This window comes from Pan troglodytes, chromosome 2 (genome assembly GCF_028858775.2).
Source record: "Pan troglodytes isolate AG18354 chromosome 2, NHGRI_mPanTro3-v2.0_pri, whole genome shotgun sequence".
NCBI classification, from domain to species: domain Eukaryota; kingdom Metazoa; phylum Chordata; class Mammalia; order Primates; family Hominidae; genus Pan; species Pan troglodytes.
In genome coordinates, this window is record NC_086015.1 from 76,992,730 (window position 1) to 77,010,867 (window position 18,138).

Sequence of the window (18,138 nt, forward strand, 5' to 3'; positions counted from 1 at the left end):
TTTAGGTAACTACTTCAGGGCCACACAAGGAGTAAGTAGTTGAGTTGGGATTTGAATATTGATTCCAAACCTTGAGCTCTTAATGACTTTGCTGTATACATTACTTCTTGCCACAGGTGGGCCAGTGACGAACGAACGTTGGGTTAAGCAGGGAGGTATTCTTGTTAGGATTATTAGCAATGCTTAGTGTATGTATGTATTTTTAATTTTATTATTTTTTTTTTGAAACAGTCTCGCTTTGTCGCCTAGGCTGGAGTGCAGTGGCGCGATATCGGCTCACTGCAACCTCCGCCTCCTGGATTCAAGCGATTCTCGTGCCTCAGCCTCCCGAGTAACTGGGATTACAGGCACGAACGACCACGCCCGACTACATTTTGTATTTTTAGTAGAGACGGGGTTTCGCCATGTTGGCCAGGTTGGTCTTCAACTCCTGACTTCAGGTGCTCCGCCCGCCCCAGCCTCCCAAAGTGCTGGGATTACAGGCTTGAGTCACCGCGCCGGGCCTGTATTTATTTTTATATAGAGAAGGGCGCGGGAGCGGGGTCATTTTGTTACCCAGACTGGTCTCGAACTCCTGGGCTCAAGCGATCCTCTCGCCTCGGCCTCCCTCCCAAAGTGTTGGGATCACCGGCCTGAGCCCCCTGCCCGGCCTCGCTCTACGTTTTTTAGGCGCATTCTGAACGTGAAGTGTATACACTGAATTCTCACAGCAACTGCATAGGGCATCGGTACCAGTGCCCTCACTGTACAGATGGGGAAAATGAGGCTCAGACAGGCGAAGTAAGTAGCTTAAGTTCACACAGAGAGGAAATGGCAGGGATTCAAAGCCTAGGAGTCCGCCTGCAACCCTCTCGCCTGACCGTCCAGTCTTCAGCTCCGCGGAGCCTGGGCCTGGGGCTGGGGCTGGGGCTGGGGCTGAGGCTCGGGCTGAGGCTCGGCAAGCCGCCGGGACGCAGCCGCCACTGGGCCCCAGCGTCACGCCTCGGCCGCGCACGCGCTCTCGGGTTCCGGGCCGGAGCGCGCGGCGGGAGCGAGGACGGCGGCAGGGAGCGTGCGCGCGGTGACGTAGCGGGCGCCATGTTGGAGGGTTGGTGGTAGCGGCTTGGGGAGGTGCTCGCTCTGTCGGTCTCGCTCTCGCACGCTTCCCCCGGCTCCCTTCGTTTCCCCCCCCCGGTCGCCTGCGTGCCGGAGTGTGTGCGAGGGAGGGGGAGGGCGTCGGGGGGGTGGGGGGAGGCGTTCCGGTCCCCAGGAGACCCGCGGAGGGAGGCGGAGGCTGTGAGGGACTCCGGGAAGCCATGGACGTCGAGAGGCTCCAGGAGGCGCTGAAAGGTGGGGGTAGCTGCCCCCTCTTCATTCCCCCTCACCTTCTCCGGCTCGCTCTTCTCTCCTTTCAGGGCGGATGGTTCCGAGGACCGGGGCCGGGCGCGGCGTGGGGAGAGTGCTTCCCGGGCTCCCATCCCCCTCCACCTCCCCAGGGGCGGGGAGCCCTGTGGGCAGCTCCCTCCCGCCCCGCTCTGGCTTTGTGTCGGCCGCCGGCGTCTGGGCTGGGGGAGGGGAGCCGGGGAAGCTCTTGCGGGGGCCCCAGTCTTTCTCCCACCCGTTCAGGGGACGAGTCGCGGACCCGCAGACCCCTCCCTCCCAGACATCCTCCTTTCTCCACCAGGCTACCCGCACGCTAGGCGTTGGGGTGGGAGAAAAAGTAAACGGTTGGTGGGGGCGGGGGTAGGGGGTGGCATCGCAACTTTTAAGTTGTCTCAGTATGCCTTTTTCAGGGCTTTTGAAGTCATCCTTCCGCGCCCTAATTTCGAGGTGGTTGCCTTCACTGTTCTTGATTGCACGCCTTCCACGCAACAGGCTTGAGAACAGTGGCTTACAAACTTCGAATAGAGAGATTTCAGCGTTTTGAGAATTATTCTTTGACATTCACAATCATTTGGGGACGGCAACTTGGAGTAGTTGGTGCTTCTTAGAAAGGCAGATTTATGGACTTAGATGAACAATTGGTGGGAGTCGGGGCCTGGGGATTTTTATTGTCGCTGGATTCCCAGCTTAATATAATGCTGGTGTTCCCCCGGACCACACTTCGAGAAGCACTGCGTTAAAAATGGTTTGTGAAGTTGAGTGCCCCCTTTAGGAGGATTCTTGTTATCTGTAAAGAGGGTGACATGTTGGAAGTAGAACTTGGAGGATTGAGGTGGTAATTTGGTTGAGAGGCCTTATTTTTTTAATTTTGTATTTAATTGATTTTTAATAAGGTAAAGGACTAGGAGGAAAGTTTGTTTTTAGAGCGCTTTTGAGAAAACTGATAACGTTTTTTTTTCTTCTTTCATCTAGATTTTGAGAAGAGGGGGAAAAAGGAAGTTTGTCCTGTCCTGGATCAGTTTCTTTGTCATGTAGCCAAGACTGGAGAAACAATGTGAGTTGAAAACATGCATTTGTCGTTATAGACCAGTGCATTATTAAGAATTGCTCAGGAAAGGGAAAAAAGTATATTTTGGGATAATTAAATAATTCATTCTAAATTGTAGAAGTCCTGGTCATTTAAATAATTTATATATTTACATTTAAAGAACGTATACGCTTACTTACTTTATACATGGTCTGTAACGGATTTTAAAAACTTGTGTATGTTAAAATTTTCTTTATAGCTAGGCTTTGGCACGCTTAGAGAATGTATTAGTCTTAACGAGCCAGAGAAAGGAAGAATGCCTATTCCATTATGACCCTTTTTGGCCATAACAAATAGGCTTATTCCTAGAATTTTGTGGCTTTGATTCTGTTTCAGAGTCTTGGTGGTATTTTCTCATATTGTCGTGTGTCCAGCCTTTTTTTGGTCATATTTGCATATGTAGGTGTTTAAAGTGTCACTTCTATTTATCGTCTGGAGGACTCTGTGATTATCTGACAAATTCCAGATGCTACAGTTTTGACTTGTAGACTTTCTAAGATAGCTGACTTGTTACATATGCTCAGCATTTTATTAAGCTCGTTTCCAAATGTTCTGAATCTGAAACTTACACTATAAAGTTAGGGCTGTGTTCAGAAGGAACATTCCAGGTCATTGTTTTGCAGTTTGTGTGGTAGACACAATCTGGCTAAGTTTATTTGTAGAGAACAGTGCATCTTTGATGACTTCTTTTTGTAGTCTTTGGGTGGGGGCTGGGGCAGCAGGAAAGGGGTAGGTTTCTATGGTTTCAGTGTTAATAAGTGGGTTATCTGCCCAGTATGAGTGTAGCTTTCAGCAAGTATTGTATAATTTCTCTGGCTTTATTATTAGCAAGTGTTCATTTCTCACAAGATTTGCTTATGGTTGTAGTCTAGCCTTTTAACAACTAGCCTAATTTTAGAAAGAAAAAAACCTTTGCTGCCTCAGTGCTTGATTTAATGGTCATGCCTGCAAGCTGAGTCTCCTTAGTATTCTATTAAAATACACCAGTCATTTTGAGAACGTCACTGTGATGTGTTCAATCTTGTATTTCTATTTATTACATTAAAAAATGGGACCCTCTTGGGGGGAAGTCATTTTTACCTTTGCATTAGGGTTTCATATAGAACATCTTGATTTAGAACAATGTAAAACTGTTAATTTGTGCTTATATAGATAAGCCTAAAAATGACCACATGCCATCTTTCAAAAATAAATTAATCCCTAAAACATAAATGCTTAGACTGCCACTATTCCTCTTGAATTGCTAGTCGGCACAGACTTAGCCCTGTCAACAATGTCAAGCCAAATAGCATTTTACTTTTGGCTGTTTTTTGATATACAAGATGATATCAAACTATTTGGAGATGAGTACTTAAAACGTCTTACTCAGTTTATCAGGTTTGTACACACTGCTTTCGCTTTTTGATAAAGTACATTGCCTATAAATGTATAAATAATTGAAAGTTTCTAAAAGATAGCTTTTTAATATCCTGTCTTACTGGAACACCAAGTGGCTGGGGAAGTTATCTGATTTTTTTTGGACAGTTATTTTATCCTGGTAGAAGAGGACTTAAAATTCCCAATCCTCCACCCCATATTAGGTGTTTATGTATTCACTAAGCATGTTTTGTACTGAAATGATTGGTGTAGTTAGATTCTTATATTCAATGGAATTTGGAAAATATTTTTTATTTTATTATGTAAATAGCAGCCAGTGTTTATGCATTTAGCTTTAAGCTTTGATTTCTTTTTATCAACATGGCATATCTTTGATACTGACATTTGCAGAGTTTCTGCTACCCATTTATGGCTAAACTAAGCTTTGTCTAGTATGTGAGATTGTAACGAGAGAATGAAAATGAAAATTTAAAGAACAGCAATTTAGACTTTTCTGTTGTTTTAGGATGAGTGGATTGCTTAAGATAAGCATTTCCACCGGATGTGGTGGCTCATGCCTGTATCTCAGCACTTTGGGAAACAGTGGATCACTTGAGCTCAGGACAAAAAATTTAAAAGTTACCTGAGTGTGTTGGTACATGCCTATAGTCCCAGCTTCTCCAGAGGCTGAGGCAGAAGGATTGTTGGAACGTGGGAGGTTGAGGCTGCAGTGAGCCATGATGGTTGGTGCCACTGTACTGCAGCCTGAGTGACAGAGTGAGACTCTGTCTCAAAAAAAATTTTCATAGTTGTTTTTATTTTCACTGATGCATTATAGCAAGAAAGCATTAACAGAAGTAGTATGTGAAACTGTTTATGGATCAAAATCAGTGACCCCCCAGGCTGCTTAGTTTTCTTTTCAAAAGACAATTGATTTGACACTTGCTTTTAGCTTTAGAGAGGTTTTAGAATTGTAAGTATAGGCTTTTACAATGGAGGAGGTTGTAGGAAAAATGGAGGAGGCTGTAGGAAAAATTTGAACATTTTTACTTCTTAGTCTATTAAAATTACCTGTAAACATCTGATGTAGGAAGTTAGGAAAGATATCAAGACATACTAAATTGATGTGAAGAGGGAAACTATATATGTATATAACTAAAATAATTAATCCCCAGGTGAATTGTTTCTGGCCACTTCAAAAAATTGTTTTTATGTTGGAAAGAATACACTCTTCTGAAGGTAATGTAGTTTCTGACATCATGCTAAATATATAGTATGCGCTGAATAAACAGGAACATATGGTGTGTTTCAATCATGAATTTAAACACTTGATGCATTTCAGTCATGGATTTAAAGGTATTTGATGGGTTTGAGTTGCAATTATCCTTTTTGACGGTCAAGTTGTCTCCCATTTGGTCAGTGGTAGCCTTTTCCAGTTGGCTCCAGAGTCCTTTTGACGTGACCTTAGTAGTTTTTGATAGTATCCTTATTCTCTGGTATAAGAATATGTTCCAAGCTTATTTCCTGCCCCAGATGTGAATCAGATATTTCTCAAGAAGACCTGCCTTTTAGTGGGAAATGGCATTTCAAGACTACAATCTTGGTGGTAGAGAAGTTTATTATTACTCAGCTACATAAAATACTAAGACTTGCAATTCAGGTTGAGGAATACAGCGTTTTAAAAAGTTTTTTTTTTGTTTAGGTAAAATATACTTATATAATTTACTGGCCAGGTGCAGTGATTGATGCCTGTAATCCCAGAACTTTGAGAGGCTGAGGCAGGTGGCCCAGGGTCACTTGAGCCCAGGAGTTCGAGACCAGCCTGGGCAACATGGTGAAACCCGTCTTTACAAAAAATATAAAAAATTAGCCTAACGTGGTGGCATGCGCCTGTAGTCCCAGCTACTCCCAGCTACTTGGGAGGAGGAGGTAGGAGGATCACCTGAGCCTGGGAGGTTGAGGCTGCAGTGAGCCGTGATTGTGCCACAGCACTCCAGTCTGGGCAACAGAGTAAGACCTTGTCTCAAACACACACACGCACACTTGCACACTTATATAATTTACCATCTTTACCATTTTAGTTTTCTTTCTTCTTTTTTGAGATGGAGTCTCGCCCTATGCCACACTGGATCGTAGTGGCGCGATCTCGGCTCACTTCAACCCCCACCTCCTGAGTTCAAGCGATTCTCCTGCCTCAGCCTCCCGAGTAGCTGGGACTACAGGCACACACAGCTAATTTTTGTATTTTTAGTAGAGACAGGGTTTCACCATGTTGGCCAGGATGATCTCTGTCTCTTGACCTCGTGATCCACCCGCCTTGGCCTCCCAAACTGCTGGGATTACAGGCGTGAGCCATCGCCCCCGGCCCCATCTTTACCACTTTAAGTGTACAGTTTGGTGGTAATAGATACATGTATATTCTTTTTTCTCCCCTTTTATCTCTCCTGTTCCTTGCTCAGTCTCTAGTAATCATCAGTCTTTAGACTCTTACCTTTGTGAGATCCACTGTTGTAGCTCCCACATATGTGAAAACGTGATGTTTGTCTTTCTGTGCTTGACTTAACTTCACTTAACATAATGGCCTATAGTTCCATCCATGTTGTTGCAAATGACAGGATCTAATTCTTTTTTATTGCTGAATAATATACCACATTTTCTTATCCATTGATGGGAACTCGGGTTGGTTCCTTGTTTTAAAAAAATGTATTTTTGAGGCAAGGTCTTGCTGTTGCCCAGGCTTTAGTGCAGCAACTCAGTCATAGCTCACTGCAACCTCAAACTCTTAGGCTCAAGGGATCCTCTTGCCTCAGCCTCCTGAATAGCTAGGACTTACAGATAGGGTACATGCCACGATGCCTGGCTAATTTATAATTTTTTTTGTAGAGACAAAGTCTTGCTATGTTGCCTAGGCTGATCTCCAACTCCTGGCCTCAAGCAATCCTCCCAGAGTGCAAAGATTACAAGGCATGAGCCATTGCACTGAGCTGGTTTCATATTTTGGCTGTTGTGAATAGTGCTGCAGTAAACATGGGAGTGCATAGGGATTTTTCTTTTCTTTTTTTTTTTTTTTGAGACGGAGTCTCGCTCTGTCACCCAGGCTGGAGTGCAGTGGCGCGATCTCGGCTCGCTACAACCTCTGCCTGCTGGGTTCAAGCGATTTTCCTGCCTCAGCCTTGTGAGTAGCTGGGATTACAGGCATGCGCCACCACGCCTGGCTAATTTTTTTGTATTTTTAGTAGAGATGGGGTTTCACTGTGTTAGCCAGGATGGTCTCGATCTCCTGACCTCGTGATCCATCCACCTTGGCCTCCCAAAGTGCTGGGATTACAGGTGTGAACCACTGCGCCTGGCCCAGGGTTTTTATAACTTTTTGAATACCAGAAATCCTGGTTCTCTCAAGAACACAGGCAGGGTATGATAGAATCAGGATGTCTTGTAATTACTGACTGTAACCAACATTACACATCAGAAAGTCTAAAATAATAATGCGAATATTACTGCCACCAATATAATTACTAGGAATGTTAACTTTTTTTTTTTTTTACATATTCTCTATTTCTAGCCCCCATTTAAAAGTTTTTCTGTCTACATTGTCTGAGCATATTGCTATTACGTAACTTTCCCTTTTGTTTTTTTTTTGAGACAGAGTCTCACTCTGTTGCCCAGGCTGGAGTGCAGTGGTGCGATCACAGCTCACTGCAACCTCTGCCTCTTGGGTTCAAGTGATTCTTGTGCCTCAGCCTCCTGAGTAGCTGGGGTTACTGGCACGTGCCACCATTGCCTGGCTAATTTTTGTGTTTTTAGTAGAGACGGGGTTTCGCTATGTTGAACAGGCTGTTCTCGAACTCCTGACCTCAAGTGATCCTCCCCCTGCCTTTGCCTCCAAAGGTGCTGGGATTACGGGCATAGTCACTGCCCCGGCTGACTTTCCCTTTTAACTGTCAATCTTAGTTTTACAGTAGGTATATATCTCATGCCTACAACCAGTCCTTATGTCATTGTCATTGTATTCTCTCTGTCTCTAGTCGGTTTGGTTGTCTGAATGAAGCTTATTCTTTAATAGATTATTGAAAAGCGGCTAATTGAAACAATATTTCTGGAGTTTTTTTTGTTTTTGTTTTTTTATTTAAGACAGAGTCTTGCTCTGTTGCCCAGGCTGGAGTGCAATGGCGCCATCTTGACTCACTACAACCTCCACCTCCTGGGTTCAAGCGATTTTTCTGCCACAGCCTCCTGAGTATCTGGGATTACAGGTGCATGCCACCACGCCCGGCTACTTTTTTGTATTTTCAGTTGAGACGGGGTTTCACTATGTTGGCTGGGCTGGTCTCGAACTCCTGACCTCAGGTGATCTGCCTGTCTTGGCCTCCCACAGTGCTGGGATTACAGGCGTGAGCCACTGTGCCTGGCCTAACTTTTGTATTTTTAATAGAGATGGGGTTTCATCGTGTTGGCCAGGTTGGTCTCAATTTCCTGACTTCAAGTAATCTGCCTGTCTTGGCCTCCCAAAGTGCTGGGATTACAGGCATGAGCCACCGCGCCTGGCCTGGAGTTCTTATGTGTATGTCTTGTATGTTGTCTGTGCCTTTTATTCTTTTTTTTTTTGCCCCCCTTTTTATTTCCCCTTTTTGTTGAGCATGGGGTCTCGCTATATTGCCCAGGCAGGTCTCAAACTCCTGGGCTCAGGCTGTCCTCCTGCCTGTGCCTCCCTAAGAGCTGGAATTACAGGCATGAGCCACCGTGCCTGGCATGTGCCCTTTAATCTTGAAGGTCACTTTGGCTGGAAGTAAAATCTTCGGTTCACATTTTCTATCCTTGAGTGTCTTAAGTTTGTTAATTCTATTGTTTCCCCCAGTAAAACTGTTAAAATCTATTTATTTTTGAGACAGAGTCCTGCTCTTTTGCCCCGGTTGGAGTGCAGTGATGCAATCTTGGTTCACTGTAAACTCTGTCTTCCCACCTCATCCTTCCCTGTAGCTGGGACTACAGGTATATGCCACCACACCTGGCTAATTTTTGTGTTTTCTGTAGAGATGGGGTTTCACCATGTTTTTAGGCTGGTCTCCTGAGCTTGAACTCCCGAGCTTAAGTGATCTGCCCACTTTGTTGGCCTCTTAAAGTGCAGGGATTACAGAGGTGTCACCATGCCTGGCCAGCTGTTAACATCTGATGATAATTTTTTTTACCTTATAAACTGCCCACTCTTTTTCCCTACCTTCCTAAAAGATTTTTTTCTTTAAAATACAGTGTGGGGGGTGTGTGTGTGTGTGTTTGTGTGTGTGTGTGTGTGTGTTTTGAGTCGGAGTCGTGTGTGTGTGTGTGTGTGTGTGTGTGTGTGTGTTTTGAGTCGGAGTCTTGCTCTGTTGCCCAAGCTGGAGTGCAGTGGTGCCATCTCCGCTAACCGCAACCTCCGCCTCCCAGTAGCTGGCATTACAGGTGCCCACCACTATGCCTGGCTAATTTTTGTATGTTTAGTAGAGACGGGGTTTCACCATATTGGCCAGGCTGGTCTCAAACTCTTGACCTCGTGATCTCCCCGCCTTCGCCTCCCAAAGTGTCGGGATTACAGGTGTGAGCCACTGCGCCCGGCCAAAATACAGTGGTTTTTATAGACTAGATCTTTAAAAGCATTTTGAAAATCAGTGTTGGATATTTTGGAGTCATTGTACTCAGGTATATGGTGTGGTCTTTTTTTTTTTTTTTAATCCACTTATCTACACACTGGTGGTGTAGTCTTTCAATATGAATTTTTAAATTTTTAAAAAATATTAAATATTTCAAGAAAGTGAATTGTTGTCTTTGGTTTTTTTGTTGGGGAGGGGAGGGAGACTATATTGCTGCATCTTTGCATATCTTCAGTACTTATCATTTTGTCTTGAATTCTTCTTTTGAGTCCTTTTTTAAAAAGCAGTGTTACGGGCCGGGTGCGGTGGCTCACGCCCGTAATCCCACCAGTTTGGGAGGCTGAGGCGGGCGGATCACCTGAGGTCGGGAGTTCAAGACCAGCCTGACCAACATGGAGAAACCCCATCTCTACTAAAAATACAAAATTTGCCGGGTGCGGTGCATGCTTGTAATCCCAGCTACTCGGGAGAATCACCTGATCCCGGGAGGCAGAGGTTACAGTGAGCCGAGCTCACGTCATTGCGGCAACAAGAGTGAAACTCTTGTCTCCAAAAAAAAAAAAAACAGTGTTATTGAGGTATAATTGACATACAGTACACTGTATTTATTCGAAATGTACAGGTTGCTAAGTTTTCATATCTACACTCAGGAAACCATCACAACAATCAAGATTGTGAACATGTTCATTCGTTACTCCCAGAAGTTTGCTCATGCCCCATTGTAATCTTCCCTCCCTGTGTGTGCTGCCTTCCCTTCAAGCAACTTTTTGTCAACGTAGATTAGTTTGTGAGTTCTAGAATTTTATGTAAATGGAACCATACAGTATGTATTCTTTGGCTTTTCTATTCAACATAGTTTGTATTTCTTTTTATTTCTGAGTAGATGCATCATATGAATATGCCACAATTTTTTTTTTTTTTTTTTTTTTGAGATGGAGTGTCGCCCTGTTGCCCAGGCTGGAATACAGTGGTATGATCTCGGCTCACTGCAACCTCCGCCTCCAGGTTCAAGCTATTCTTCCGTCTCAGCCTCCCTGGTAGCTGGGGCCACAGGCGCGCGCCACCATGCCTGGCTAGTTTTTGTATTTTTAGTAGAGACGGGGTTTTACCACATGGGCCAGGCTGACTCCTGACCTCATAATCCACCTGCCTCGGCCTCCCAAAGTGCTGGGATTACAGGCGTGAGCCACCACACTTGGCCCAGAGTAGCTTTTCTAACTACGTGGAGCACTCTCGTTGGTTTTGTGAAGTGTTTTAAGAACACGGCAGTTTGCATTCTGAAATTCCAGGCTGTGTTCTCCACTCCTGCTTTTTTTTGAACCTTGTCTTCGTTTCTCTTGACTCTTTCTCCTCATTGTGGGGCTTACCTCTAGATTGGAGCACTGTTGGGTCACTTTCAAGAGCTCAAGTGAGCAAGACCTGCTTCGTCTTTTCGAACTCAGAGCAGTCTATTCACTCATTGCTAGAGTTGGCAAAATCCATCTCAGTTTCAGCTGCTGTTCTCAAATTGGTCTGCAGTGATTTCCAATGAATACCTGTTGGCTATTTTATGATTCTCCTGTTCCTAGGCCTTTGAAATACACCTTGACTTCTCTGTGTCACAGATCCCAGTAATGTTGAGGTCATGTGACTATCAGTTTTTCCTCATCCACTTTTTGGAGTCTGGGAATACTGTGTCAGCTAGTTTTGTTGTAAATATGGTCCACTGGTTTTTGGTTCTGCTCTCTAGTTTGGTCAGCCATAAGGTTTTAGAGAGATGAAAAACTGTAGGACCACTGCCACCTTCTTAGAATTCTGCTTTTTAGGAAAACTTTTACAACCCTGTTAAGTCACTTCCCTCATTTATAAAATGAGATAATAATAGTACCTTGAAGTGTGGGCAGGCAATACATAGGAAACTCAGCACAGTGTTTGGTATGCAGAGTAAATGCTCGATAATAATACTCGTTGTTATGTTGTTGATAATGCATATTTTGATTCTGCTTTTTTTTCCCCCTCTACAGTTTGAAATTCTTTGTGTTCAGGTATTTTGACATAACAGTAAGAAAATAAAAGGTTGTTTAAAAGTAGTTATCGACAACTAAGACCCGCATTATTATAAAGAAATTCTCCTTAAGCCCATGAGGCTGTTAGATCCTTTTGTGAGGTTTCTTTTATCTTTTTCTTTTCTGTTTTTTTTTTTTTTTTTTTTTTTTTGTGAGACAGAGTCTCACTCTGTCACCCAGGCTGGAGTACAGTGGTGTCTTGGCTCATTTGAACCTCTGGCTCCTGGGTTCAAGCTCCCAGGTTCAAGCGATTCTCCTGCCTCAGCCTCCCAAGTAGCTGGAACTACAGGTGCACACCACCACGCCCAGTTAATTTTTGTATTTTTAGTAGAGATGGGGTTTCACCATGTTGGCCAGGCTGGTCTCGAACTCTTGACCTCAAGTGATCGACCCATCTCGGCTTCCCGAAGTGCTGGGATAACAGGTGTGAGCCACCGCGCCCGGCCTCTGTGGGGTTTCTTAAGAGGGAATTTTGTTTTATTTTGTCTAACATAGTATTTCTTGAAACACTTTGAAAATTATTTCTAAAATGTCAGCCAAAATACTACCTTTATGAATTTTTCCACATTCTTGTAACATCTGTACAATTACTTCTTTAATGCTTTTTTTCAGGTCAGCTGAGTTTTTTTCCCTCAAAATTTTTTTTAGGTGGAAAGAATATTACAGATAAAGGTCAAGCCCTCAACCCCCAGCCCCCACCCCCCCTCCCATAACCACTGTGTTAATTTTTTTCCCTTAATCTTGCTTTGGGAAATAAGATCTGAAGCCATTGGCTTGGTATAGTGGTTACGTTTTCTGAGTCACTTTACAATCTATAAATACTAAAATTACTAAAATATGAATTATCCATGTGTCACCTAAAGTCCTCTCATGTGCTGTCATCACAATGGTACACAGAGGAAGCACAATAGATTTTCAGTAAATATTAGTTGAATAGATGCCCTTTTGCTTCTGAATATTCCAGTGAGTGAAGTTATTAAGATATGAACATGAATAAAATTATAGTTTTCTTTTTCATCACATCATGTAAACCTGAATGGTACACTGGAAGTTAGGCACGCCAACTTTCTGAGTAGAGTTAATTTTTCTTATCTTCATTCTTTTGGGTGCCCAAATAAGCTCATGTTTTCCATGGTCGGTTTAGTTTTTACTAGTCGTTGGCTAGTTTCCTAATTGCATGTGAGTTAGCATGTGGTGATGGTGGAGTAATGTCATGTCTTGGAGAGAACATTGCTTGAGTTCCAAACTTAGCTTTTCTACTTCTTGGTGAGACTTTGGACAAATTATTTGTGAGCTTGTTTCCTCACTTAAAAAAATGGGGTTTGTACCTTTAGTTGTTTCAACTGTTGTGAGTACTTGAATAATAAAGTATATAGCTATAGATATGAAAACTTGGGGGACAGTAAAAATTATCTGTATGCTGGGCATAAATAGAATGAATATGGCTAAAGAAACAAGTCTAAAGTACTTAATCTTGTGGAATGAACTCTGATTGGACAGTCAGGAGAGCACAAAACAGATTTAGGTTTGAATTCTGAATTTCATCACGTAGTTACTATATGACCAAGGCTGACTTCTCTCCCTTAATTTCCAGGTGTGTAAATATAGGTAATAAAGTAGGTCTATTTAAAGGGATGTTGTGGGGATTAAATGAGTTTATAAGGTGCTTAATGCAGCGACAGGCAGATAGTGAGTGTCCTGTAAGTGGGAGTTACTGTAACTAATTATTCTACTTTTAGTGATTTTCATCACTTAAGTTACTGTTGGTCACAGTTTCCTCAGATACTAAATGAGAGGCTTGTAATAGATGATCTCCAAGGTTCCTTCCACCTTGAAAGCTTAGAGGAATCTCTGTGCTGCAGCACTATTTGTCTGGGGGTGGTATTGTAGCAGTAGCGACTACGAGTGGGGAATGGGACATGGTGATAGTGCTTAGTGTTAAAGTGTCTGATAATAATATGAGATGTTAACTGTTCGGGAGTAATTAGTAATTGGTGAATGGTGTGGACACATTAAAAAGTTGAGAAGCAGTTGTCTATATTGCATGAGAAAGAGCAGTCACCACTACTACTAAACTCTTTAAAGTCACAAAGAGGTTCTTAAAATATCTGTTAGTTTTACCTGTATGCACATGTGTATCTGTATCTACAGATCCACTTTGTGTCTGCCAGTGAATGTATGGAATCATAATGTTTATGGACTATTACTGTATATGACATTACTGGACACCTGTCAAAAACTTCACGTTGCTTCAAAACATCATTAGTAAGCTTCAGATCTCATTAGTAAGAAGATAAGGAATTTATAGTCCACAGAGCACCTTGCTTTCTCTCTGCTTGTAGACTGAAGGTCTTTTCCCTTTTTGATGTAGAAGTTTGTTATTCAGGATCCATAGCAAAAAACTGAATCGCTGACTAAAACATAACAGTGTAGATAATTGAGAGTGTTTACTGTTTAATTACATATGTCTATGGAAAACATTATATGTTGAGAAATGTATTTTAGATCTTCATTTTCACCAGCTCTCTGATGTGTTCGTTTGCTTGTCTTCTCTCTGGTTTCACCCATGAGCAGTCCTGTTGATGTGTCAGGCTGCCCAGGTTTTGCATTGCTTGTAATACATGTGTGTGGAAATCTACATGTAACCACTTGCACATTCCATCCCTATCGGATACCTTGGGTAACCTATTACCTGAATATTAAATATTTTTGAGAACTCACACCATTGACTATAAACTGAATAATAGCTAATTCAAGTCTCAAATTAGTAATGATATAAAACAGTAGTAATAATGCCCTTAGTGGTATTTTAAAAAAATGTGGCATGGAAGTAGGGCTTTTTCGTTATCACTTACCACTTAACGCAAAAAAATAAAAAACTTTTTTGTTTTGTTTTTTTTGAGACAAGGTCTTGCTCTGTCATCCAGGCTGGAGTACAGTGATGCCATCATGGCCCACTGCAGCCTTGACCTCCCGGGCTTAAATGATCCTCCTGCCTCAGCCCCCGCCCCCAGTAGCTGCCAGAGGCATGTGCCACCATGCCTGGCTAGAAAAATAAAAAGCTTTATTGAGAGCCTCTGTAGAGTGAAGAGCCATTTGGAGCTATAAGTGTCATAGTATCTCTCTTGTCTCTATGCTTGTAATTTGTTTGACCGTTGCTTAGAAGACAGTCATGGTTAAAACTCTACTTCTTTCAGTATAATTTACTTGTCTCTCTCACTCTCTTTTTTTTTTTTTTTTTTTTTTTTTTTTAAAGACAGAGTCTCACTCTGTCTCCCAGGCTGGAGTGCAGTGGTGCAGTCTCAGCTCACTGCAGCCTCTGCCTCCCGGTTTCGAGCGATTCTCTTGCCTCAGCCTCCTAAGTAGCTGGGATTACAGGCGCCCACCACCGCTAATTTTTGTATTTTTAGTAGAGACAGGGTTTCACCATGTTGGCCAGGCTGGTCTTCAAACTCCTGACCTCAGATGATCCACCTGCCTCGGCCTCTCAGAGTGCTGGGATTACAGGCGTGAGCCACTGGGCTCAGCCTTTCTTTTATTCCTAAATGGCAAATATTTAATGAACATTTATTTTGTGTCAGACATTATCAAATATTTCATATGCATAACCTGATTTAGTCTTTACAACTACTATCTGAAGTAGGTCTTTCTCTTTTTTAAAAATGAGGCTGTTGAGTCTTAGAAGGCTTAAATAATTTGTCCAAGGTTGTACAGCTGTTAAGTAATGGAACTGGGTTTTATACTCAGGCATTCTGGCTCCAAATCCTCTTGTAATTTGCATTTTATTAATACATACCATTTGCCCCTTGTTCAGTTGTCTTACATCCTCTTCCTCTACTGTAACAGTGCCAGAATCTTTTCAAAACCACTGTTAGAATTCGGAGCTTTTAGGCCAGGTGCGGTGGCTCACGCCTGTAATCGCAGCACTTTGGGAGGCCGAGGCGGGTGGATCATCTGAGGTCAGGAGTTCGAGACTAGCCTGGCTAACATGGTGAAACCCTGCCTTTACTGAAAATAGAAAAAATTAGCTGGGCATGGTGGCAGGCGCTTTTAGTCGCAGCTACTCGGGAGGCTGAGGCAGGAGAATCGCTGGAACGCGGGAGGCAGAGGTTGCAGTGAGCCAAGATTGCATCACCACACTCCAGCTTGGGCAAAAGGGTGAGACAGTGTCTCAGGAAAAAAAAAAAAATTGGAGCTTTTTGCTTTTGTTAGGACTCTTATAATCGTTATTTCTGTAATTTCTGAGATTTTTCAAGTGGCTTACCTAAGCTTGACCTCATGTACTGTGGGGGATTTGGGGGCAATTATGAGAAGGTTGAGTGTGGGTCAATAAGATAGATGACTGATGTACCCTTAACATTTGTAATTTTGACTATTTTCCCGTCACCTCAAGGAAAAAACTTTTAAGTAATTGTAATTTTGTAGAGACATAAATTTGAAACATACAGGTGATGAGACTGATACGTGTATTTTAACTTGAAGCGACTCTAAGCTTTCTATTTAATATATGCATCTTGGATTTGTTATTCTCAGTTAAGTAAAAATCTTACCACACCAATATTGGTAGGTAGTTCTAATATTCCCATTTGTAGGTGATGAAACTGGAGAAAAATATATGTTATAGAATTTGAAATTTAAGGAAAGTGCGAGGTCTTAACATTTGTAATTTTTGCACTATTGTGTGTATCTGGGAGGAAGGGGGAGAGTGAGGTAGCTTTCTGTCAACTAATGGCAAAGTACGGTTGTCCCTTGTTATATGTGGGTGATTGGTTCCAGGACCTCCTTTGGACATAAAATCTGTGGATGCTCAGTCCCTGATGTAAAATGGTATAATATTTGCATATAACCTTTGCACATCCTTGGTGCGTCTCTAGATTACTTATAATACATAATACAATATAAATGATACGTAGTTTTTATATCTTATATTGTTTAGGAAGTAATGACGAGAAATGTCTCCACATTTCAGTACAATTTTTCTCAGATATTTTCTCCTTCTTTTTTTGAGACGGAGTCTTGCTCTGTCACCCAGGCTGGAGTGCAGCGGCGCAATCTCAGCTCACTGCAACCTCTGCCTCCCGGGTTCACGCCATTCTCCTGCCTCAGCCTCCCGCTTAGCTGGGACTACAAGCGCCTGCCACCACACCTGGATAATTTTTTTAAATATTTTTAGTAAAGACTGTGTTTCACCATGTTAGCCAGGATGGTCTTGATCTCCTGACCTCATGATCCACCCACCTCTGCCCTCCAAAGTGCTGGGGCTACAGGCGTGAGCCACTGCGCCCAGCCCTTTCTCAAATATTTTCAATCTGAGGTTGGTTGGATTCGCGAATGTGGAACTCGTAGATACAGAGGGCGCACTGTATTTCTATTTAAAATTGTGCAACTAAAGGGAATTTAATATTTTTAGAGATTGTTTTATTAGGGATACTGTTGTCTATGGTGACTTCCAGGGTGGCTTTTGAGGTGGTGGCCGTTTTTGTTTCAAAGAGATTTGTTAACTGGAGACTGGTCCACCTTTTCTAGGGCTTTTGCATACTAGAGTGTGTCTTGCTGTAAGGAGCAATCTTAAATGTAGGTAGAATGTAGGCTTTTTTTTTTTTTTTTTTTTTAAACCACCCTTACCAGTGAATACTAGTGGTGAATTTGAGATTTTCATGTTTGTAGGGTATTGCAAGACAAGTCGTGTTTCTTTTCCTCTTGTGTAGATACTGATACTTTTCTAGTCTTGCCCTGCTTGCTTGTTCATAGTAGAGAGTTTTTGGGGATGATACCTTGTTAAGTTGTCATTCAGTTTTCTTGTAAATATTGTGTGTGGTCTTTGGTTTTGCTATGTTGCTTTTGGTAGGATATGGCTAAAATCAGTGCCATAGCCAGCATGTGGTTACTTTAAAAATTATTTCTGACAAAATATTAGATGGTTAGATGAACAGGTAAAAATTTAAAAGTAGCTTTAAAAACTTGGATTTAAAATATGGAGAATATCTTGATATATGCGTTTTCTATCTACATCTTCATTTTGGTTAAGGAGGAATTCGGTGAGAATAACTGCATTTTGAGTGTAATGGATCACACAAATTAGGTAATTCTTGTGCCTATAAATGTGGAAAACTCATGTGCAAAGATGATTGAAATTGATACTGCTTTAGATGTTTGTCTCATTTTACAAAAATGTAAGAAAAAAGAAAAATCAAACTATACTGTTACCTATTTCTTGTATATTCTTAACAGAATTTTCTATACACATAAGTGTATGTGTGTTAATCCTCTTGTTACATGCCATGAAACTTCAGTTTGCCTTTTGTTATTTTCTTTATTTAGATACCTTTTTTCTTTTTCTTTTTTTTTTTTTTTTGAGACAGTCTTGCTCTGTTGCCTAGGCTGGAGTGCAGTGGCACAACCTCAGCTCACTGCAGCCTCCACCTCCTGGTTTCAAGCAATTTTTCTGCCTCAGCCTCCCGAGTAGCTGGGATTACGGGCACGTGCCACCATGCCCAGCTAATTTTTTTGTATTTTTAGTAGAGATGGGGTTTTGCCATGTTGGCCAGGCTGGTCTCAAACTCTTGATCCCAGGTGATCCGCCTGCTTTGGCCTCCCAAAATGCTGGGATTTCAGGCATGAACCACCGCGCCCGGGCTTGTATTTAGATATCTTACCAAAACAC

At 42.5% G+C, this 18,138-nt stretch overlaps 1 protein-coding gene across 4 annotated transcripts in view; it reads left to right on the forward strand.

The window, feature by feature from the left end:
* Positions 1-1,044: 1,044 nt before the first annotated feature.
* Positions 1,045-18,138, forward strand: part of PPP4R2 (protein phosphatase 4 regulatory subunit 2) — a 70,270-nt gene continuing 53,176 nt past the window's right edge. For 2 of the 4 annotated variants that reach the window (XM_054680794.2, XM_054680795.2), the window contains exons 1-2: positions 1,385-1,706; positions 2,335-2,416. In XM_054680794.2, coding sequence (XP_054536769.1) covers positions 1,400-1,706; positions 2,335-2,416 — 389 coding nt within the window. In that variant the 5' untranslated portion in view covers positions 1,385-1,399. Of the gene's footprint in view, positions 1,330-1,384; positions 1,707-2,334; positions 2,417-18,138 lie in introns of those variants that run through there. The other 2 variants (XM_003309888.7, XM_063806014.1) reach the window with 2 other exon arrangements.